General features: G+C 49.6%; 1 protein-coding gene across 2 annotated transcripts in view; it reads right to left on the reverse strand.

The window, feature by feature from the left end:
- Positions 1-1382: 1382 nt before the first annotated feature.
- Rnf216 (ring finger protein 216) overlaps positions 1383-23043 on the reverse strand; it is a 122611-nt gene continuing 100950 nt past the window's right edge. For both annotated transcript variants that reach the window (XM_074075494.1, XM_020165568.2), the window contains exons 14-16: positions 22804-23026; positions 4351-4420; positions 1383-3844 (exon numbers count right to left, since the gene is read on the reverse strand). In XM_074075494.1, coding sequence (XP_073931595.1) covers positions 3525-3844; positions 4351-4420; positions 22804-23026 — 613 coding nt within the window. In that variant the 3' untranslated portion in view covers positions 1383-3524. The remainder of the gene's footprint in view (positions 3845-4350; positions 4421-22803; positions 23027-23043) is intronic.

Genomic DNA, 23043 nt, shown 5'->3' on the forward strand with positions numbered 1-23043 from the left:
CGTGTGTGTGTAAGAGAGAGCGACAGAGACAGAGAGACAGAGAAGAGACCAGATATAGGGCAGGAAGGAGAGACAGCTGTCCACTGGACTCAACATCCCTGTGCTCTGGCAGAGCTGTGACCACTTGCTGTACACATGGGTCAGGACAGGACTCAGGCTGGAGCAGCCTGGTGTGGTGGTCTGCTGTCCCTGGACTGGCCTTCGGTGGAGAAGTGCCAGATGGGCTGGGCTGCATCCATGCTGCACAGAAGCTGGGGCTGGACTGCAGGGGGCCGAGAGCCCACAGGCAGGGGCTGTGGTCTTGGCCCAATCTCAGCTGACACGGCACCCCAGGGTCCCCAGGTACAGCACCTGCAACCAAGGCCCCGTGGCATCCAGAGCTGTGTGAGGAATAGCATGGCAGGGGTGTGGGAAAGCACAAGTTGGGGTGTGTTTGGTGCAGTGTTAGGTGCAGGAGAAGCAGGGGCAGGAGAGGGCAAAGTGGACACACACGCACAGACGCACGCAGGCTCCTGCCCCATCCTTTGACGCAGCAGCCCCACGTTCAGGACTGTCTCCTGGAAGATTCACACCCTGTGTTGCAGTGTGAGGTCTGAGTGACTCCCATGAAAACCAGGGCCCAATGCCCCAGCTGTGAGCAGGTGCATTGAGGTGCTGGGCCCAGGGGAGCTGGGCCATCACGACTGCCAGCTGTAGGGAGTGTGGGGACTGTCAGGATGGGAGGGAGCCTTCACCTGCGCAGTGTGCTGTGGAGGGCGAGCAGGAACAAGGCCTGGGTGGTACACACTGGCCAGTGCACGTCTGCACTCGCTGCTGGTTCAGGAGCTGCGGGGATGGGTAACTTTGGTCTCAAAACATTTACTCCAGCATGCTTTTCCTCTGAGGTGCAACTCCCCGAAAAGCCAAAATGAAAAGGTTGTTTAGTAACACTCGTCTCATTAGAGGGTCCTGTACTAGGGAGGGGGTCCCAGGTTCCCCATGGCCAGATGTCCTCCCCCACCCTCCCCCTACTCATAGAGCCAATGCCACCCTGGTCTGGCTAGCAGCCCCAGGGAACTCTGGGGAAGAGGCTGGGCTGCCAGTGTCGTGCACAGAGTGCCAGCAGCTGCAGCTCCACACCCATCCAGCCACCATGCCCCGTTTCCTTAGCACCCCAGTTCCAGGGTTTATGTCTGTAGTTTCCCTATAGGGGACTGTGTGCGAAAATCCTAAAAAACAAAAGCTTTGTGATGTGAGTCTTGGTAGCCACCCAAGGAGGTCAGGCTCCTCAGACACCCTAATGGATCTTGCCTGAGTCCTTCCTCTTGGGAGGCAGTGACCTTGACTTGGATCTGCCCACTGTGAGGGCCCTGTGGGCTCCAGGAGAAACAAAGCCAGAGGGAGAAGAGTGCACAAACATTTATTTACAGAAAGTCAAAGTTACATATGGTACAGGATTTTTACACACAGCAGTTTAAACAGATTTATATTACCTATTTTTACTACCAGAATGTAAAGAAACAGTTAACCGATAGCTTGATCATACAGTGACAGGCCATGCACACTGACCTTCAGGGTGAAATCCTTTGCTGAGTGCAGACACTAGGATCCCTCTCCAGTCTTAAGGCAAATAGATGGGACAGTGGCAGGTAGTCTTGCCCTGGGAGCAGCCTAGGTCCCAGAGGTTAAGGTACCAATCTGCCTTGGGGACCCCTGCTGGGCCTGTCAGCGGCTGGTCCTTGGGCTCTGGCACTGTGCTGGCTGGGCAGAGGCACAGGGAAGGCCAAGGGCCTCTCTGGATGCCAGGGTTCTTGTGCTAGTATGCAGCTCTGGGGACAGTGCTGTAGGCCAGCTCAGGAGGATCACGGGAACCACACCTGATGGAAATGGTCAGCAACCCCCTCCCCCCAGCCACGTGTGGTCAGGGCTAGAAGAGGCTCGAAGGACAGCCCTGGGTTGGCTTTAGGTGGGACTTCATTGCACCCTGCCCTCCCCAAGCCAGGGTCTGAGTGCCACCTGCCTGGGGCAGCTAGCTTCCTGGTCCAGCCTCAGTCCCTAGGTGTCACCTTCCCATCTGTGTGGCTGGCAGCTTCCCTCTGCTCCCAGGGGAGGAGCAGATAACAGTGTGCTACTGTTTAAGGTACTTAGGGCTCTTGCCATGGCGTGCGGCCCACCTTTCCAAGGCACCATCATTCAGATGAGCCACTCCCATGCTCCAACCCACGCCCAGGTGATCTTTTCTCCTATTCGAATCCCTGAAGGACACTGACAAGCAGATGGCAGGGTGATGGCGTCTTTCAACTGAGATCTATGCTCTGAACGGCCAAGGGTGGCCCACACAGGGTGAGAAAGTGACCCTGTCCTGCCTGTACGGCTTGGTTCCAGTTCAGCAGGTGGAAACTTTGGGCCTCTGCTTGGCCAACAGGGTATAGAGATGCCTTCAGTGTGCAAAGACCTGAGCCGGACAGGTGACACGGGCAGTGGGATCATGGCAGGGACCTTGACTCTCATTGACCTCAGAGGCAATTACCCTCACCCCTGTGCCAGGACCCACCCTCTACCTCCCCCACTGCTAGCTACTGAGAGAAGGTGTGGTCAGGTGGGATGGAGGGCTGAGTGACAGGGGCGTCTGCATCTCTAGGGAAGGAAGCCCCAGAATACCTTATTCATCACCCACCTGGTGGCAGTGGGCAGCCCGGAGGCCTGTGAGGGTAACTGAGAAAAAGACCTCTTGTTTGGTTCAAGTGTTAGAACCACTTGGCCCTCAGAAGCTGCCTGGTGTGGGGCAACGGATTTTAGTCTGGCTTCCCAGAGACTGAGAAAAGCTGTGGGCAGCCACAGAAAACTGCATCAAAGCGTGTGAACAGGAGGAAACTCTGTAGACAACAACAAACTAAACCCCCGGCATTCCTGACCTGAATGGGTGCCATACAGCATGGGCTCCATGCTGTGGCAGTGCCCTGGGACATGGCTCTGCTCCCTCTTCAGCTGGGCCACACAAACTCTAGCCTGTGGGGGGGCAGGATGCAGGCCTCCAGGCTTCAAGGGAGACCTGTGGGTGGCAGTTCAGCTCTGTCAGCTCTCTACCAATGCCACTGTTTGGTACTTAGTCTTTAATACGGAACCAGTTGCTGTAGTCAAGCAGGCCTGTGTGGTGCCTGATTCTGAGGGGCCTCTGATATCTGCTAGGGGAAAAGACGGGGCCAAACAACTTCCTCTCCATCTCTTTCTGCAGGGGACAGAGAGGCAGCACGGTCAGGCCCATGCCGGCCCCAGGAAGGCAGAACTAGGGAGGAAGGCTCCCTTGTCTCTGGCCTAGAGAAAGCCAGACTGGTCCCCTTACAGGCACCCAGAGGGCACCTGCCTTTGAGAGGCAAGCGGCCCTTCCCGAGGAAGGCGCAGGAGGACGACCAGCCCGCCCTCAAGGTACCCCAGGGAACCACCACTCTATGCAGAAGGCAGGGCAGCACAGGGTAAGGCGGGTCAGGGTGGGGTCCTCTGTCATACAGAGGCTCAGAGCTCAGCAGGGCCAACAGGGCCCTGTGTCAGAAGCGATGCCGAGGCTGGGGGCCAAAGTGCATGGGCAGGTTGTGCTCCAGGGGCACGTGCATGGGGCCGAAGTCGTAGTTGACCCGCACATTGGGCAGAGGGGGCACGTAGGGTGCCGGGACAGGGCCCATGTTGAGCGGGAAGTTGTTGAAGACAGGCCGCACGGGTGGCAGGGGGAAGGGTGGGTGCACAAAGGCATAGGGTGGCATCTGTGGTGGGTGCAGGTTCTGGGGCACAGGCCGAGGGAGGGCTTCCATCCGCTGCACTTTCTCGGGGGGCTTCTCCAGTGGGGGTCCAATGCGTTTGAAAGTGTTCTCTAGAGGAAGGGGGGTTTGGTTGAAAATAGGCTGCACCAAACTGGGCCCAGGGTGGCAGGTGACACCACAGACCCTGCCAGAAATGGGCAGTTACAGATGGCCAAGCACAGCAGGGGAGTGTGACCTCTGACTCCTTGCCTACTCTTTCCTCAGGGCCCAGTGAGATGCCATGAACAAAACTATACTTCTCCCAGGGTATCCTTCCACATGGTTCCTAGAGGGTGACACGGTTACCCAGTCCTGCACTGGGCATCACTGTGACTTTGCTTTCGAGCCAGAGCCTCAGGGCAGGTCACAGAAACCCCAGTGCATCCATCTGTCACCTCAGAAGGGCCATTGGGTCACTGCTCTTTAGTCACATTTGGCTTCTATTTGCTTTTTGGAGCCCAAACCTACCCTTGGGATTAATTTGCCATCAAGGGGGCCAAAACTGTCCCCAAGGCTTGGATGGCCTTTCCAGGGCCTAGCAGAGCCCTGAGAGGCCACAGCTGGGGAAAGTACTTGCCTCCGTTCTTTTTTTTTTGCTCCTCTTCTGCCTCCTTCTGGATTTCCTCAATTAGTTTCTCATCATCTTCCTAGAAGAGAAGCAATGGGTAGGGTGAGCCTGCAGCAACCTGACTTCTCCCCAGCACCCTTCTCCACCATCAGTTGGTGGCACTCCCAGGGGAGGCTCAAGGGAGAAGCTGGGCAGGGTCTGCAGGGGATAGATGGGTGGCAGGACTGCAAGGGGCTGGAGTAGGTATGGCCTAAGAAGCTTTAGATCCAGTCTGCAAACTCTGGGCACAGCAGCCCTTTGTGCGGAGTCAGAAAAGCTGCTCGGGATGTGGGAGCCCTGCACCCGGGCTGCTGAAGAGGACCCTGTGCAAAGGGCAGAGCAGGGCAGTATGCCAACAGACCGTGTTGTCTCCCTTCCCCAACCCAACATCCAGAAGTTTTGAAATGATAGATCCAATTCAAACTTGGGTCCCCAGCCCAGGCAGGATGCCGAGAGGCAGCCTGAGTGCAGGCAGCCATGAGCGGCCCGGCCCCCAGGGAAGTTCAGTGGTGCTGGGTGTGTGCCGCACATCATTGTAGCTCAACCTGCCAGCAAGTACTTTGGAGAGAGACCTGCACTGCTGTGCTGGACAGACCACCCCACTCGCTCACGCTTCCCGTGGTGGTGCTGGGCTCAGCTGGCTCCTATGCACCCACAGAGGCTTTCCAGTTTACAGAGGAACTGAAAGAATGTTCACAGGACTGACAAACTCCAGGAAGGATGCTGCACCTCTTTCCTGGCAGCTGTGGGGCTGCCAATGGCGCCTCGTTCTCAGAACTGAAGGACTTTGGCTGTCCTGGACCACGCTGAAGCACTGCCATAACCCTGCCAGCCAACCTAACCAACCACAGGAAGGGTCTGTTTCCTAGGCCCTTCTAGTAGCTTCTGCAGGAGTTAAGAACATCCAAGCAGTCAGGTGTGGTGGTGCATGGCTGTATTCCCAGCTATTTGGGAGATGGGAGGATCAAGGTTTGAGGTCAGCCTGGGCAAAAAAGTTAGCAAAACCCTGTCTCATGGTGGTGCATGCTTATAATTTTAGCCACACTACTTTCGAGACATAGGGAGGAGATTAGCGTGGGCAAAAATTGTGAGACCCCATCTGAAAAACAACTCAATCAAGAGAGCGGTGGCATGGCTCAAGTGGCAGAGGGCCTGAGGTCAAACACAAGTATCACAGAACCCCACCCCCCAAAAAAAAACAAGCCAAGCTGGGGAGCAAAGGGAGGGACTATGGTCCCCAATATGGTGGAGGAGAGCAGAACAAGTTTCCAGAAGGGGAAAAGTCCACCTGAAGCCTATGCACTCTCCAGACAAAGCCTCTGAGCCACCTGGCTAGCTGCTTTGCTTTGGGCTGGAACATTAACTGTAATAACTCTGGGTTTCTTTTTCATGGAGACCTGAGAAAGGGTCTTGCTGTGTACCCCAGTCTGGCCTTGAACTCATGAGGCTTCGGCCAGAGCCTCCAGAGTGCTGGGATTATAGACAGTACTACCACACCTGGGGTTTTTCATGCTGAGCTGATGACACCAAGAGCTTCTGGGATGTGAAAGGAAGGCAAGAGTGAGCAGGAGCCGCAGAGAATGTGGCCCTGAGCCCCTCATGGGAGGACCAGGCACGGGAGGTCTGCATATCTACTTAGTAGGTGACTCACGTCCCAACCAAGACAGTAATCAGTGATTTCACCACATGGTTATGACCCTTAATGATTCTGGAGTCGGGAATTCAGTTCAGAAGATGTGTACTGCACACTGCCCTGCAAGACACTGCTCTAAATTCATAAACTTCAACCAATGAGACAGAAAGTCACCCAGATGGAATGAGAAAGTTGCTATGCAACACGTTCCCTGGGCTTGGCAGATAAAGGGCTTTAGAAAGGAGCCCCTGGAGACCAGCTCTGGCGACACGGGCAACCCCATGGAATGCTCACATTCTCCAGGCCTCAGCCATCAAGTGAAATGGACCACAAGCTGCTTCCCAACACTCATGTGGGGAAACTATTATTTTTTGCAGTACTGGGGCTTGAACCTTGAGCCAGCCTTTTTTTGTGTTGCGTATTTTCGAGATAAGGTTTGAAGAACTATTTACCCAAGCTGGCTTCGAATTGTGATCCTCCTGATCTCTGCCTCCTGAGTAGCTAAGATTACAGAGGTGAGCAACGGTGCCTAGCTCTGATGTGGGGAAATTGTTATATGCCTGGGTCTCTCAGTAGAAGCAGCTGTGTGTGGCCAGATGTTCTGGCAATGCACAGGGTAGAGGAGAGGTGACAAAGGCTGAGCTCCCATGCATTTCAGGAGCTGCAAAACGCCCACGCCCATCACTTGGGAGAAGTCTTGTGGGCACCGTGTCCACCTCCCTGATAACGCATACAAATTCTCTACAAAAGCCCCAAGATGTGGTCATCTAGCCTCCAAAGAACCACTGCACGGGGGAATGCACGCGCCCTCAGAGTTACCACTGAGTATGCCAACGGGTGGGGCTCCAGTGACTCAGCAGGGCTGGTGACACTGCTGAAAGGCCACCACGTGAAAATCAAGATCATTCCTCCTGCCTAGACCAGGAGCTGCAAATTTCTTTACTTTCAAGCCAGTGGCAGGCCTCGGAAAAAAGACCAGAAAACAAAAAAGCAAAGCAAAGGAAGGTGATGGAGAAAGCTGAGGAACAGGAGCGCAGCTTTCAGTGAAGTGGCTGTGGCAGCTGTCTCAGGGCCACCTCTACAAAATGTGCTGTGGTAAGGATCAAATAAGGAAACACAGCGAAGGGACTCAGCACAGTCAGCATTTACTACTAAGGACAGGAAAACTGGAAAATGGCTCAAACAAAGACTTCAGAAGTACGAATTGGTTTTTAAAAAATGGTACAAACTGATGGGTGCTGGTGGCTCACGCCTGTAATCCCAGCTACTCCAGAGGCAGAGATCAGAAGGAATGAGATTCAAGGTCAGCTTGGGCAAACAGTTCAAGAGACCCTATCTCAAAAAATCCCATCACAGAAAAAGGGCTGCCAGAGTGACTCAAGTGGTAGAGCACCTGCCTAGCCAGCATGAGGCCCTGAGTTCAAACCTCAGTACTGCCAAAAAAAAAAAAAAAAAAAAAAAAAAAAAAAAAAAAGGACAGAGTAGAGATTGGGAGGTGCCCCTCAATGTTTCCCAGTGGTTTGTTTTTATTTACTTTGCTCTAGCTATCTATCTGTCCATCCATCCATCCATTTTCAGGGATTGTCCTGGGGTTTGAACTTAGGGCCCTGCATCTGCTAGACAGGCACTCTGCCTAACACACCCCCAGCCCTTTTGGCATTGGTTATTTTTCAAGCAGGGCCTCACTTTATGCCAGGCCAGCCTGGACCATGCGCACCCTATTTGCACTTCCCTCTGTACCTGGTTCACCACCATGCCCAGTCACTAGATGAAGTAGGGTCTTTTTTGCCAGGGCTGGCCTTGAACCATGATCCTCCCAGATCTCAGCCTCTCAAATAGCTAGGACTATGGGTGCAAACCACTGCACATAACTATTTATTTTGAGACAGGGACCTGCTATGTAGCCCAGCCTGGCCTTGAATTTGTGATTGTCTGCTACTTCCTCCCAAGTGCTGGGATTACAGGCATGTACTACCATGCCAAGCTTCAGTGACTTCTTTAAGGTTTGAGTAAGACAGGTTTCCTGACTGGTCACTTACTAAAATAAATATAGTACTACATTGCCATAGCTCATCCCTACTTCTACCTGCACACCTGAACAGGCCTCTAATGGCATATGAAGATACCCTAGAAATCATCCATTCCAACTTCCCCAGAGTACAGAAACGAGCCCCAGAGGAAGTGAGTTGTCAAAAGCCAGGGCTAAGTGCTGGTGGACTGAGACAAATGCTTTATTTATTCCAGTGTCATTAAGTTTTTATAGACAAAATCCACTGGAAAGGTGTGTTTTTGGCAGCACTGGGGTTTGAACTCAGGGCCTCAGCTTGCTAGGCATAGGCAGGCAGGCAGGCACTCTACCGCTTGAGCCACTCTACCAGCCCTATTCTGTGATAGGTTTTTTCAACATAGGGTCTGGAGAACTATCTGCCCTGGGCTGGCTTCTAACCTCGATCCTTCTGATCTCTGCCTCCTGAGTAACTAGGATTACAGGCATGAGTCACCACTGCCTGGACTTTTCTTTTTTTTTGAGTAAATGTCTCACTATGTAATCTAGACTGGCTTGGAATTCGAAATCCTCCTGCCTCAGCCTGACGGGATTACAGGTGTATACCACTATACCCAGCTAAAACAGTTTTTCTTTTTTCCCTGCAGTACTGGGGATGAAACCCAGGGCCTTGGGCCTCTAGGCAAGTGTTTTACCCCTGAGTCACACCCCAGCCTTCAGAGCAAGGGTGTCAGGTGAAAGGCTGGGTGGGCATATGTCCCTTCATTCAGACCCCTAGCAACAGGCATCAAGCTGCATGCTGCAGTAAGTACATAGGCAGAGGACCTCATGGAGCCTACCTTAAGGCTAGGAGCCTAGTTCCAGTGGGCTCCCCACAGGGGTTTGCTGCTGTGGGATCCACAGCATTGAGAACTGTGTCCTCACCTAGCTGGACCTCAGGACAATGGGATGTGAGGGACAGAGGGTAGAAAGTTTCACGTCACTATGGCAGTGTTAGGGTGCTCACATGCAGGATGCCTGCCTGCATTGCATCACGAGGGCTTCCTGTGGCAGGTCCCCTTGCTCCTAGATAAATCCCATCTGAGCGCTCCCCTGGAGGACATAGGCATAGGCAGGCATGCCTGAGCCTTCTGAGACCTTTCAGCTTTGAGAGGGTAGGGCTAGGGCGAGCTGCCAGCTTGCTTCTCAAGAGCCCTTCCTGGAAGGTGTTCAGGGTCCTGAGGAAAGGAAGCAGCAACCCCACTCCCTCCTTTGTTCTCTTTGCTCCTGTAACTTGGGTGAATGGCCTCAGCCCCATTTGCCATGAAGTCCTGTCTGGAGAGCCTGGTAGGGCCCTTAGTATCTAAGGACAGTCTGTATGCAACCAAAAAATGCTGATTTACCATGAGTCATGGGTAAATTGTCAGTGGGTTACATGTTTCAGATTTCAACGTTCAGCCAGGCATGGTGGTGCATGCCTGCTACTCCAGCACCTGGAAGGTGGAGGCAGGAGGATTTTGAGTTTGAGCCTAGCCTGGTCTATGTAGTGAGACTGTCCTGAAAAGCTAAAGGGGGAAAAAATGTTCAACTTTTTCCAAATGACTAGAGTGACAGAATGCTGGGCAATTACATACGACTCCAAAGTTTTTTTTTTTTTTTTGGTGGTACTGGGGTTTGAAGTCAGGGCCTCACACTTCCTAGGCAGGCACTCTACCACTTGAGCTATGCCCCCCACCCTTTTTAGCTTTAGTTAATTTTCAAGTAGAGTCTTGTGTTTTTGCCTGGGTTGGCCGGGGCAGAGATCTTCCTATACTTCCTGAGTAGCTGGGGTAACAGGCACACACCACCATGCCAGGCTTGTTGACTGAGATGGAGTCTCAGTAACGTCTTGCCTGGCTGACCTCTAACCTCAATTCTCCCCATGTCCACCAACTAAAGTAGCTGGCATTACAGGAGTGATCTACAGCACTGGCCTTCCAAGATCTTTTATTTATGAATGAATGAAAAAAGGTCACTTTCAGCCAGCAGGCCTTCCTGCTTCACTTGGGGTACAAGTTCCTTCACAGCATGTACAGTTTCCTTTCAGCATTCACAGTTCCTCCAGCCAAAAGCAAACATAGGCTGAACTTATAAATGAAAATTTTTACTTTCCACAATCTAAAAGTTCAGTATTAGGGTTGATTCTGGCCCCTCATCGGAGTCCTTCTTAGGTTTGGGTTGGGGACAGATGAGGTGACTAAATCCCTTCTGGAGGGCAGCTCCCTTGAGAGACAGTCCAGCATTTCTACCTGGGGGCAGGGACACCAGGAAAAGGCTCCATGTCAAATCTGGGTCACACCCTGGTTACTGGAAACGGGGAACAATGGGAGGAAGAGGATGGCAAGAGACTGGAAGGTGAGTGACCTCATAGCAGACTGTCCTGCCTGTGGCTGAGTTGGTACAGGAAGCTCTGTGCTGGGGGTAAGCCATAGGTCTCAGGCACTGAGCTACCTGAAGCAGCACTGGCTTCTGCACAGGGAGCCATGGGCATGCCCTAAGTCCGGCAACTCTGTGGCTCACACATAGCTTGGGGGCCCAGCGCTCCCCAACCACTGAGGTGTTCGTTCTAAAGCGGGCTTGCTGTGAAAGCCAAGGATTTCTCATGAAGCAGCAGGTCCAGAAACACTGCATTGGGAGCAGTTAGTTACGTCCCATGCTACGGATGAGGGAACTAAGGCATGATGAGGCTGTACCTAAGGAGACTAGCCTCAAAGCCTGAGCTCTTAGCCACACGAAGTACGGTTTCCTAGCCCGAGCTTCTGGAGAGGGAACCCCGAGGGCCTTGCCCCATATCTGAGGTAGCCCTCTCCCAGCCTCTGCCATGATCCTGAAAGGGTGTATCTGACCCTCCTTGAAACACAGGGGACTCTTTTGCTCAGGATGGGCAGAGCTCTGCAACCTTCTCCACTTTGTACAAACAGTAATGGCCAAAGAAAGCAAGACACTTTTACTTTCTTTTTTTTGGTGGGACTGGGGTTTGAACTTGCAAAGCAGGTGCTTTACTGCTTGAGCCATGCCTCCAGTCCAAGGTACCTCTACTCCAGGAGACCAAAGCCAGGAAAGCAGAGTGCCAGGTCCCTGGGCAAATTCAGGGACTGACTCTTTGTTCTGGGCTCAGCCCCCCAGAGGGGGATGCACCACCCCTTAAGACACTACTGGACAGCGTCTGATGGATCTTCCTGGCATGTGGCCTTTGGAAAGGAGTCAGCAGAACTCCTGTGCTCAGAGTGAAGTAGGGAGTGGGGGAGCCCCACAAACTTCATTCCACAGAACCCTGAGTCTACCACTGTTGCCTCAGACTGAGCCACTGTTCTCGTATGGGCTGTAGATTTCAGCCCATCTTCAGGACAGAGGCCCACACTTCAAAGTTTCCCAGCCCAGTGTTTCTCATGAGGACACCAAGTTACCTGAATATCATGGAGGTCCCCAAGAATTTTCTTTCTGTCACAAAAATCCTGATCTCTTTCTCTCTCCTCCTCCCTTCTTCCTCCTTCTCTCTCACATGCACACAAATGTCATTACAGTCTGTCTCTTGGTATTCAAGATCCCCAGCAGATACCACAATCTAGGGACACTCAAGTCCCTTATATGTAACGGGCTGGTATTTGCATATAATCTACACATCCTCCTCTGTACTTTTACTGATTTGGGGAGCTGGGGGGGGGGACCCAGATTCGTATGTGCCAGGCAGGTGATCTGCCACTGAGTTACAGCACAGCCATCTACTACGTACATTAAGTCATCTCTAGGTTTAAGTATGACATCTGCTGCGACACGAAGCAATGTAAAATGCAGTTATACTGCATTGTGTGGGGACTGTGAAAGAACTCTGTATGCATTTAGTACATATGCTATTTTTTCACCATTTTAATCCATGGTTGGCTGAATTCATGGATATGGAGGGCAGCCATATTTCTCTCGTAATTAAAATAATTGCTTTAATATCCACTAAAGCAATCTAGGAAAAAGCTTAGCACAAACACAGAAAAATCTGAGGGCTTGGGGTGTAGCTCTAGAGTACTTGCCTAGCATAAATAAGGTTCTGGGTTTAATCTCCAGTACTGCAACAAACAAGCAAGCAAACAAACAAAAACTGTTAAAAAAATTCATGGTAACTCCTCACTAGAGACAACTTGGGGGAAAACCAATGATTGCTTTTGACTCTACATCTTACTTTCAAAAGTCCCGAGATTCTATCCTAGAAGGCCTCTCTCTGCACCTGCTGCTGGGAGGGAATTTACAAGAGCCTCTGCTGTGCAGTGAGGATGGGGAAGAGGTCTGGATTTACAGATCTCATGGTGCCAGTCAGATGAGGTGAGGCTATCTGGCGCCCACCTAAGGTCTGGGCCCCTTCACAACCTGTCTGCCTCAGCTGCAGGGAACTACAGAGGAGTCACTTGCTGTGTCTGCACTCATATCACAGCTGAGCACAGCATACCACCAAGCAGGCCATGGTACATAGGCCAATGTCCTCTCGATGGTGTTTGGGCTACAAGAACGATCCAGCATGCCTGGAGGAGTTCCTTTCTCTGCCCGAAAATCTCCTCAAGAACTTTCAAACAGATGCACAGAACAGTTCCTTTCCAATGAGCAGGCCTGGCTGCAACAGATGGGAGGAAGTGGACACTGGTCAGTGAGTACGATGTCCCAAGACAAACAGGGTCTCCAAAGAATGAGAGTGATGACCCATTAGGCAGGGGTAAGTGAGCTGTCAGTGCTCACAGCTGTACTAGGAGGGGAGTTCTTGGATCACATCAAATTCACTGCGAAGTGGGAAGGGCTTGAAGCACCCCACAGTGGGCTGAGGCACCCCAATGTAGTGCCAAGGATAAAGAATCAAAATAGAATATGGTCTCACTATCTAGCAGATCGGGGAGTGCTTCAAATAAAGAAAGGGCGGGCTGGAACCCAACTGGGAGAGGGTGCTCTCCTTCCTTGAATTCCTGTGAGCTCAGCAGGATACAGAAAGTGCTGGCAACACAGAAGGCCCTGGCAGGCTCGCTTCACGTGCAAGCGGGGTGGGTGGGGAGAAGAGGGGGCAGGGGTCCAGCTGCTCCAGACTAGCAGGAAGTGAGGTAGAAATCACCGGAGAGGATTTAATTAAGAATGGAAAAACCCTTCACTTGTCCCTTAACCACAAAGCCCCACAGCTCTATTCACACAGGGTCTGCTTAGGAGAAAATGCTGGAAGAGAAACTGGGAGTACAGGGAGGGGAAAAGCCTGTTTCTGCAGGTCAGCTGGTAACAGCCATCAGAAGCCCCAGCTTATGGTTCCCAAGATGGAGGTTTGAGCACTTGGCACAAAGCTACTCTTGCCAAAGAGCCGGTTTCCTAACATTTCTGGTCACTGGCTAGCTGCCTGCTTGCCTGCTTGCCTGCTGGCTAGCCTCCTGTGACCACAGGGAAGGATGGGCAACTTCTTTCTTTACCTTTCTCTCCCCTTGGAAAGGTGATGGGAATGGCAAGTTGCCTGCTGTTTCCCCTCCTGTGATTCTGGGCTTGGGGCTGGGGCCGGGATCTAGGTCATGTGTGGCCACAGCTGTTGTTAATAAGCTTGCAATGATTTCATGAAAGGCTTCCAAACGGCTGAAGATTTCAAATTATTCCCAGCTCAGTTGCAGATTGCCAGAGCAACAAGCAGACCCTCACCCCCACCCCCAGCTGGCTCCCTGCAACAGGAAATTGGGGGGGGGGGTGGCTGGGGAGTGGGAAGCCCACTATGAGAGGCACATGCTGTGCAGCTGGGCTGGGCTGGACTGGCCAGCGGGGGCTGGGCAACGTGCTGGGGAGGAGTGAAGATTTCACACAGGCTCCAGGCTGGCCTCTGGCTTCTCAAGCTGTTTCCTCTGGTCAGAGAGGCCCAGCACCCAAAAACCTTTTGTCCAGAGCGTCTCATCCACAAAGAGCAGGATGAGGGGTGATGAGGCTATGTTTCGACTGGTCAGGATCAAGTGCTCAGGTTGGGGCCTGCTGGGATATGTTGAAGACAACGTGCACCAATGTGCCAAATCACTGAAACTCACTGCACCGTGCTGCCTGCCCTCCTTGGTAAAGCCCTTCAGTGACCCAGAAGTATGTCCTGGCATCATCAAGGCAGTGGAGCTGGTGGGCTCCTTTCACCATTTGTGACTTGTCCAAAGGGGAAGGAACCCAGCAAGGATCCCGACCCTGTTACAAGGCCCATCTGGCCTTAGGGACCCTGTGGGCATCTCCAGACATTTCTACAATTTGTATAAGGAGCTGGACCTGGGCTTGTGTTCTAGTTTTATTAAGCCCAGGAAATTGGGCAAGTGACCCAAGGGTTGCTTTCCTTATGTGCAAAATGGGAGACTGGTGCTCCCTATCCCTTGCTGTCAAAGTCCTCCCTACATTCACTGACCCTGCTGTGTAGCTTTGAGGGGATGACAGGAAACCAAGGCCAATTTCAATGATGACACATGCTATCCCTCAGAAACAATGTCATTCAAAACTGGCTAGAACAGAAAGTCAAGGCCAGCTGTGGAAGCTGGGTTAAGGAGAAATGGCAATACTTTTTTTTCCTTTTGTAGAAAATACATTTTAAAGGAAAAAAGTTCAGAGAAGATGCTGAAGCCAAACATGAGTTTCCAGCCTACGGCCTGGAATGCCTCTACTTGTTGAGTTTCTACCCTTTTCTCATCAGTTCTCTTAAATCCTCTTCTTCCTCCGTCCTTCCCACAGCATCATGGCCCCTTCCACGCATGGGTCACTTGAGCTTGGGTCTTCAGTGGCTAGAGCCACTGAAGAAAGGCAGACTTGGGGACAGGTGACTTGGCATGGAAGCTGAATTACTGTTTACTGGCCTCAATCTCCAGCAGGCTCCTTCATCTGTGAAGTTGGGGCAGCCCAGCTGCTGAGAGTACTGCCACAGACTCTCGGGCACTTATAAGCCTGGGCCCACTCACTGCTTGTTTGGGAGCAATAAGTGCGTTTCCTAAACAGACAGTGTGGTGCTGCTGGTGCCCACTTGTGAGCTGGCTATAAAAGCCTAGGCTCAAACTCTTACATTCAAAACAAAGAGATTGTAGAAAACAATTCTCAGCGTTTTCTCATAACTAAAACTCAAGGCAAACACTGACTTTGTTTTGAATTTAAAGAGACCAGGCTGTCACTCATTCTGCCACACTTCCAGAATCTAGCCTGACAGGTGATCCTCTTGTGAATGTGAGCCCAACAGTTATGTACACATACAGCTTTCTGGCCCCTTAGCTGCCGCTCAGGGGACACACATGGACAAGAGTCCCCTACTGCAAATCAACTTGTGTTCCTTTATGTACTGGCATTTGGCAATGCATTCTGCCCTGATTCAGAAAACCACAGTCTACTGTGGATGCCTTTGCTTCTGTTTTTCCCCTTCCTGAAGAGGTTGGCCTGTTTCATAAGACTTGTTTTTGGTTTATTTCTGGTAACTAACAGAGGAAGAAAGTTCCTATTCACCTTCTGAGCCCTGGTACAGAGTTAGTTCAGGTTCCCAAGCAATCTCTAATCATTTAAGGGCGAAATGCCACTTCTCTCTACACCAGGATGGACACCTCCCTTGCTGACAATGAGAGAGATTCTTCTTTGCCTGCTAGTTAATGAAGCCGCAGAACAGGCGAGGACAGGGCAAGCTTTGTTTCCTGGCTTTGCTGAATGGCTTTGTGTTCTCAGAAGCCCCAGCAGATGCTGGGGTGGAATTCAATCGGTCTCCTGGTGAGAATCAAGGAAACCGGGCTGATCCCTGGTTTGATGGGAACGAAACAAATGGAACAAAATCGCGAGCTATGGCGGCCAGAGGAAATTGAGGGATTTGTATTTGTCTGACCTTCCTTTTGAACTTTCTTTGAGCCAGCACAGACCCTTCCTCAGGCTAGAAGCTGATAATTCAACAAGAAAACTGGGTAACTGCACAGTTTTGCAGCCAGACAAGGCAGCAGTGCTGAGAAACCTTTACAACTGATCCCACACAGGAAAGAAAAGGAGGTGCTTGAGGAAGACAGGACAAGAGGAAGTGAGGAGAAGCAGCACTGAGCATGGGCAGGTAGCCTGCTAGTCACCCCTCATGTGGCCACACCCACTCTGCTACTTGTTTTTGGAGATCAAATATAGCCTGGGAATGCCTGTGAGCCTCAGCTGAAGGAAAAGGACCCTGCATCCTCAGGAAATTCTGGAGGTGCTAGTCCAGCAGACCTCAGAAGACCGGAGCAGTAGCCTGGCCAGGCCCTAAAGGGCCACCTGTTACCTCCCAAGTGCTTCCCACTGTGGGCCACCTCTCCCACAGCCAAAGAGACTTGTCTTTCTGTGCACACCACCTTCCTTCTTCACACTTCCACGGTGAACATGAGGGTGATCTGGCCGAGGGACTCATTGGGTTGCCAGATGCACAATCAGAGCAAGCTCTAAGATCCCACAGCCATCCTTCTGCCTGGTGAGGAGCCTGCTCCTGACAGAACAGCCTTGACATGGGTCACCTGTCCTCCAGCAGGCTCACTGATTTTCTGATCCTCAGTGGCGCCTGTCTTTAACACAGGCCACTGGAGGGGTCAGCCTGCCACCCTGGCATCCTCTCATGGCAGGCATGCTGGAGAGGCAGAGAAACCAGAGGTAGAGAACTTTTCTTTGGCTTCAAATGTGCTTGTCTGATCAGTGTTTTCAAATGGCCAATTTTTAAAAACCAGGAGATTCCAGCTTAAGATAGAGACTTCCAGCTTCTGGAGAGCCAGTCTTACCTGGCAACAAGCTACTGAGCTGGGCAGTAGCCCCTGCATGGACGTCTGACACCGTCCCCTACTGTGCTGGCTTCTCCTGTCCTTGGTTCTGGCTGCCACCTGACCCTGTGGCAAGTTGGTCTGTGACCCCACTGAGTCCCTGCTAGCTAGCCACGCAGTTTATTTTCTATGTGTCAATCTTTCCATGTTTTTTCCTACATGTTTAAAAGAGAGATACATGGTGTCACTTCTTGTATTATTCTAAGTAAGCATACTAAAATGTCTTTATCTTACTACTTACTATTTATTATTACTGCTCTGCACTGCTAGGTGCTCTACCACTTGAGCCACTCCACCAGCCTAAATATTGGTAATTGGTGATAGCATGAAGGGTATTTGTGAATTCCTTGTGCTAGTATTTCAACATTTCTGTTTTGATTTTTTTTTCTTATTTATTTAATGGTGGCACTGGGGTTTGAACTCAGGGCCTCATGCTTGCTAGGCAGGTGTACTACCACTTGAGCCACTCTGCTAGCCCTAAAACTTCACATCTCTTCTACTTTTTGGGATATTTAAACATGGTTTCTAAATTTACACTATTTTAAATAACTAGGGAACAATTTTGTAGACATACCTTCATGAACTTAACTGTCTTAGAATAACTTTTTCTTTCTTTTCAATTAGCAAAACTTCTTTGAAGGAATTGTTAGGTCAAGGAATGCACATTAAAACTTATGATCTGAGGGCTGGTGGAATGGCACAAGTGGCAGAGCGCCTGCCTAGCAGTGCAAAGCTCTGAGCTCAAACCCCATACCACCAATGGGGGAAAAATCTGATCTGAGCCAAGTGCCAGCGGCTCATGTGTATAATCCTAACTACTTGGGAGGCTGAGATTGGGAGGATTGAAGTCTAAGCCAGCTGGGACAAGAAACAAGACCCTATCTCCAGTAAAAAGTGCTGGGGGCATGGCTCAAGTGGTAGAGCAACTACCTAGCAAGCACAAAGTCCTGGGTTCAAACTCCAGTACGGAGAAAAAAAAATTTTTTTTTTCTGATCTGGCTCAGGACACATGGCAGGCAACTGTAGCTCTAGCTACTAGAAAGGCAGGAGAATTCCAAGGTGGAGACCAGCATAGGCTCTGTGGGAAAATTAGGGAGAGCCTGTCTCAAAAAAAAACGAAACCAATTCTGATTTGCCCAGCCTGTGTGTTATGCTCCTCTTTGCGGAGTGTGCAGTACACCTTCCCTCATCCTCACCAGCATGGCCTCTACCAAGCTGAGCAATGGCTGCTCTTGGATTTGGGGCAGGTTCATTTCAATTTGATTATTGGGGGCGTCAGTTACAGAACTCCCACAAGTATAAAGTGAGCAGCTTTTGTGAGCTCTTCTTCCTACCTGCAATTCCTTTTCACTTCCCGCCCTACTTTTTCAGCTGAAGTCAACAGACTGAGCAGACTCCCCAGTAGAACATCTGTCTCTACTGTTGTTACAAAGTTTGGCTGGGTCCTTCCTGACCTAAAATACAGGCAACTTTCCCATCTCTTGGCACTGGTGAGGCCCCAAACTTAAGATCTGGCTAAAGTGATGGAAGCAGAAGCAACATGAAGCAAAACCAGTAAACACAATGTTCCTTAAGAGAGCTGGACACACTCTCTCTTCCTTGTGCTGTATCAGCCAGGACTCCTCCTAGACCATGGCCACATGGGATCCTAGAGGTGTGACCTCCATGTATGGTGGAACAGAATGCTAGAAGTGACTGGGTCCCTGGTAGAGATGCTCTCCTATGCCTGGCTGTCCATGTCTGCATGCAAACACAGGAGAAAGGCATTTCTATCTTGTTTAAACTGGTACTTTTTGAAAAAAATTTTTTGGTGCTGGGGATGAACCTCACCATGTGAACTTCCCACATGCGTGGCAAGTGCTCTACTGCTGAGCCACACACAACTTCTCCTGCTACTTTTCCATTTGCTCTTGTTTACAGCCAAGTTGATCCATATTAATATAGGGTTATTTATTGACTTCATTTGACTGTACATATTAAAAACACTTATCTGAATCGTATACATGTCATCAGTATTTCCTCAAGCATCCATCTATCTACCTACCTCCATGCCTCCCTTCCTCCCTCCTTTCTTCCCTCCCACCCATCTATCCATCATCTACCTACCTGGCAGTGCTGGGGATGAAACACAGAGCCTGTGCATGCTAGGCAAGTGTTCTAACACTGAATGACATTCTCAGCCCTTAGTTTTTTTTTTTGGCAGCCCTGGGGTTTGAACTCAGGGCTTCACTCTTGCTAGGCAGGTGCTCTACTGCTTAAAGTCAAGCCTCCAGCCCTTTGTGCTCTGGTTATTTTGGATATAGAGTCTCACTTTTTGCCCAGGTTGGCTTGGACCTTGATCCTTCTATTTTAGGCTTCCAGCCACAGCTGGAACAATAGGTATGTACTACCATTCCCAGCTTGTGAGATGGGGGGTCTTCTCACAAACTTTTTTGCCTGGGTTGGCTTTGAACCATTATTCTCCCAATCTTAGCCTCCCAAGTAGCTTGGGAAGATAGGCATGTGACATTGCACCTAACAACTGGCTGAGATGGGGGTCCTGTAAACTATCTGCCTGGGTTGGCCTGGAACCATGATCCTCCTGATCTTAGCCTCCCAAGTAATTAGGATTATAGGTGTGAGTCACTGGCATCTGGCTTAGCCCTTAGTTTTTGAGACAGAGTCTTGTTTCCTTGGATTACAGGCATTTGCTACCACACCAGGCATAATTTATCTTTAGTTTTACGATGTCTTTTTGTTTTTTCATAGTACTGGGATTTGAACTCAGGGTCTACACTGAGCCACTCCACCAGCCAAATTTTTGTGATGGGGCTTTTTGAGATAGGATCTCATGAACTATGTGCCCAGGCTGGCTTTGAACCGTGATCCTCCTGATCTCTGTTCTCCTGAGTAGCTAGGATTACAGGTGTGAGCCACTGGTGCCCAGCTTATGATGTCTTTTGCCAAAGAAAATTTATGTTTCTTAGTCTGTTTGAGAAAATGCTAAGAAACCTCTCTGCTCCACGATTACAAAAGTTATCTCCTTGAGGTATTTCTCACAAGAGCTGTTGAATGTCCCTTCTTTCCATTTAGTAGCCAGTGTGATCCTGAAAATGCCAACCCTTGTAATGCCCTGTGATGGCTCCACTGCACTTAAGACTGACCACCAGTTCTGGGATGGTCCCTCACCCCCTAAGCTCAGCACCTGTAGGTCACACCTGCCTTCTTCCTGGTTCTCAGCAGCCTTGCTCCTCCTCTAGACTGCACTGCAAATGCCGCCCTGAGCTGCCCGCCCACACCACTCCATCTCAAGCAATGCCTCCCCCAGTTCCTGGCATTGTTCTTATTAGTCCCAAATGGTACTGAAGATTCAGAAGAGTCCTGTTTTACCCTGCTAAATCAGGGTAAACTCCACGAGGATAAGGACTTTCGGTTCAGACCAGTTCTGCCACCACTGCCTAGTGAGAATGAACAAATGAATGAACTGGTCATTTCTCTGGTGATGTGACATACTATTTTTAATCACATTAAATTATTCTTCTTTTCTTTTTTTTTAGTGGCCCTGGGGTTTGAACTCAGGGTCTTGCCCTTGTTAGGCAAGTGCTCTATCATTTGAGCCATGCTCCTAGTCCATTTTGCTTTCATGTATTTATCAGATAGGATCTTACTTTTTGCCCAGTCTGCTCTGATCCTCCTACCTTTGCCTCCACATAGCTGGGATTACAGATGTGACCCACCATACCCTGTTTGTTGAGATGGAGTCTTGCTAACTTTTTTCCTAGGCTTGTCTTGAACTGCTGTCCTCCAGATCTCTGCCTCCCAAGTAGTTGGGATCACAGGCATGAGCCACTATGCCCAGGCTTATACATTAAATTCTTACATTTTTTTCTTCTTTCTGCTAAACCACTGCCACCATGAATCAAATGTAAGCTTGTCCTAGTCAGCTCTGTCCTAGCATCCCCACCTGGGTGAAACTGATGTCTGACACATGAAGGAGTTATGGCCTAGAAGGACCTGATTCCTTCACCAGTGTGATCCGAAGGACTCACATGGCATCGTGCAGTACATTTTGTGGCAGGCCATAAAATCTTCAGAATCCTTAAGTGTGAAGGACTTGCTCCAGATCTTCCTGACCATCCTTATCATTTAACTAAGAAACAGCTGCTGTTCAAAAGCAGTTTGAGAAGAACAGAAAGGATAAGGAGGCTACATTCCGATGCTGATAGACAGCTGAATTCACTGATTGGCATTGTATTGTAAGACCAAACAGGGCCTCACCCACAATTGGAAATATGTTGGTGGCATAAATTTGTCTGTGTACTCAAGCAATAACACCATTGTTTAAGAAAAATTCTTACAGCTCTGTTTCTGTTCTGTATTTGTTCCTTTGATCTATTTGCCTATTCTTGAATTAGTCTGCATGGTTTTGGTTAGTGTAGCTTTATAGTAAATATTAGTCTAATTTTTGAAATCACAGTCACTTTTTTTTCAAGAAGATTAATGCTATTGAATTGAGATGTGAATTGCACTAGGTTTCTTTGTGACTTGTCCCCTCTGAGGACTACTCAGGCCATCTTCACTTTCCTAGGGGAAGCTGAGAAGGACCTGTCTATCGTGAGGCTCCCCCACTGAAGGCCTTGGTGTGCTTGCTCCAAGTCAGCAGGGAATTCACTGCTGCAAATCAACTTCTGCAGAGTCAGTCTCTGCACATCATTTCGCTAACCTTACAAATTAGTTTAGAACTGACTGCGCTTATTTTTAGTTTAAAAAGAGTTGATTTCTTTTAAATATCAAATGCATTTAAGAACAAAGCATACATTTCTCATGTTTGTCTCTTCACTATCCTTGTTTTATAATTTTCTTCACATTTCTAGGTCAAGCTGAATTCTAGGATATTTTATGATCTGTACTTGTACACGGCTGCTGCAAATGCCAGCTGGTGTATTTTGTATCTAGCCATCTTTCTACTACTTCTGATAGCTTTCCAGTTGATTATTTTGTCTTTTCCAAGTTTAAAATGGTAAATGTGCCTTTCTTTACACAAAATAGTGTCTGACACACAGAGGGTACTGATCAGTATTAGCTATGACCTTCTCCAGCACCTACTTCTGTTTTATTTGCTTAGCCAGCTACACTGCTAGCAATTCCAGAACAAGCTGTGACCATCTGATACTTGACTTTATTGGGACTGCTTCTATGCACTGCACTGTTAAATATCCACTAACAACTGTTTTGAAACTTGGGGCTTAAAATAAATCAGGGTTGGGGGTGTGGTTCATGTGGTAGAGAGCCTGCCACTAAGTGTAAGGCCCTGAGTTTAAAATCCCACTAACACACATACACAAATCCTATCAAAGAAGTATTATTCTGATAGTATTTTTCAAGTTTAAATCAAGAATGGATGTTTGATTCTATTAAATTTCTGTTCACCATCTAGAGATATCATAAGGTGAATTATATTAATAGCGTTATTAACAGGAAACCACCCTTGCATTTCTAGAACATGATTATTTGGTATGTTATTTGCTAATACTTATTTAGAGAATTAAAAACCTTTGTTTGTGAGAGCCATGAGAAGCCTGCAGTCTTCTGTGTCAGGCTCTGATGGGAGCATTATGCTGGGAAACTGTCTCATTGTTCTGTGCTCTGAAATACTTCAGATGGTGTAAAATGTTAATTAATCCCCTAGAGGACTGAAAGAATTTGCCCACAGAACTGTTTCCATATACTAGCTTCGTTTCTTATTCTTTTATGATGGGATCTCACTGCATCTACAGGCTCAAGCAATTCTCCTGCTTCAGATGCTCAAGAAGCTGTGATCACTGGCATTCCCACCATGCCCGGCTCACTTTGTGATGAGTAGTTATTGATCACTTTCTCCATTTTTTTCCCTATGGTTATTGGTCTATGTAATTTCCTGTGTCTTTTCATGAGTCAGGATCTGTCATGCATTACAAAACACTTCTCATACAGCAATGTATGGCTATTGCCCCCATGGAACAGGCAGTTCCGCATGTACTCACAGTGGGGTCTGTCCATAGGGAACACCTGGTGCACTCCTGGCAAGGAGCTCCTGGTGAGCGAGGATGCTGGCAGAAATGGTCATAGCCATTGATAGGCACTCGACAGAGGTAGCACATTTGGGCACCACAGCGGCAAGACATGCGGTTACAGCCTTCGGATTTGATGAGGCCAGTCCCACACTTGTGGCATTTTCTAATGCGTGCAGCAGTCATTTTTTCTTCACTGAAAAAAAGAAAACT

Source organism: Castor canadensis, chromosome 6 (genome assembly GCF_047511655.1).
Source record: "Castor canadensis chromosome 6, mCasCan1.hap1v2, whole genome shotgun sequence".
NCBI lineage: Eukaryota > Metazoa > Chordata > Mammalia > Rodentia > Castoridae > Castor > Castor canadensis.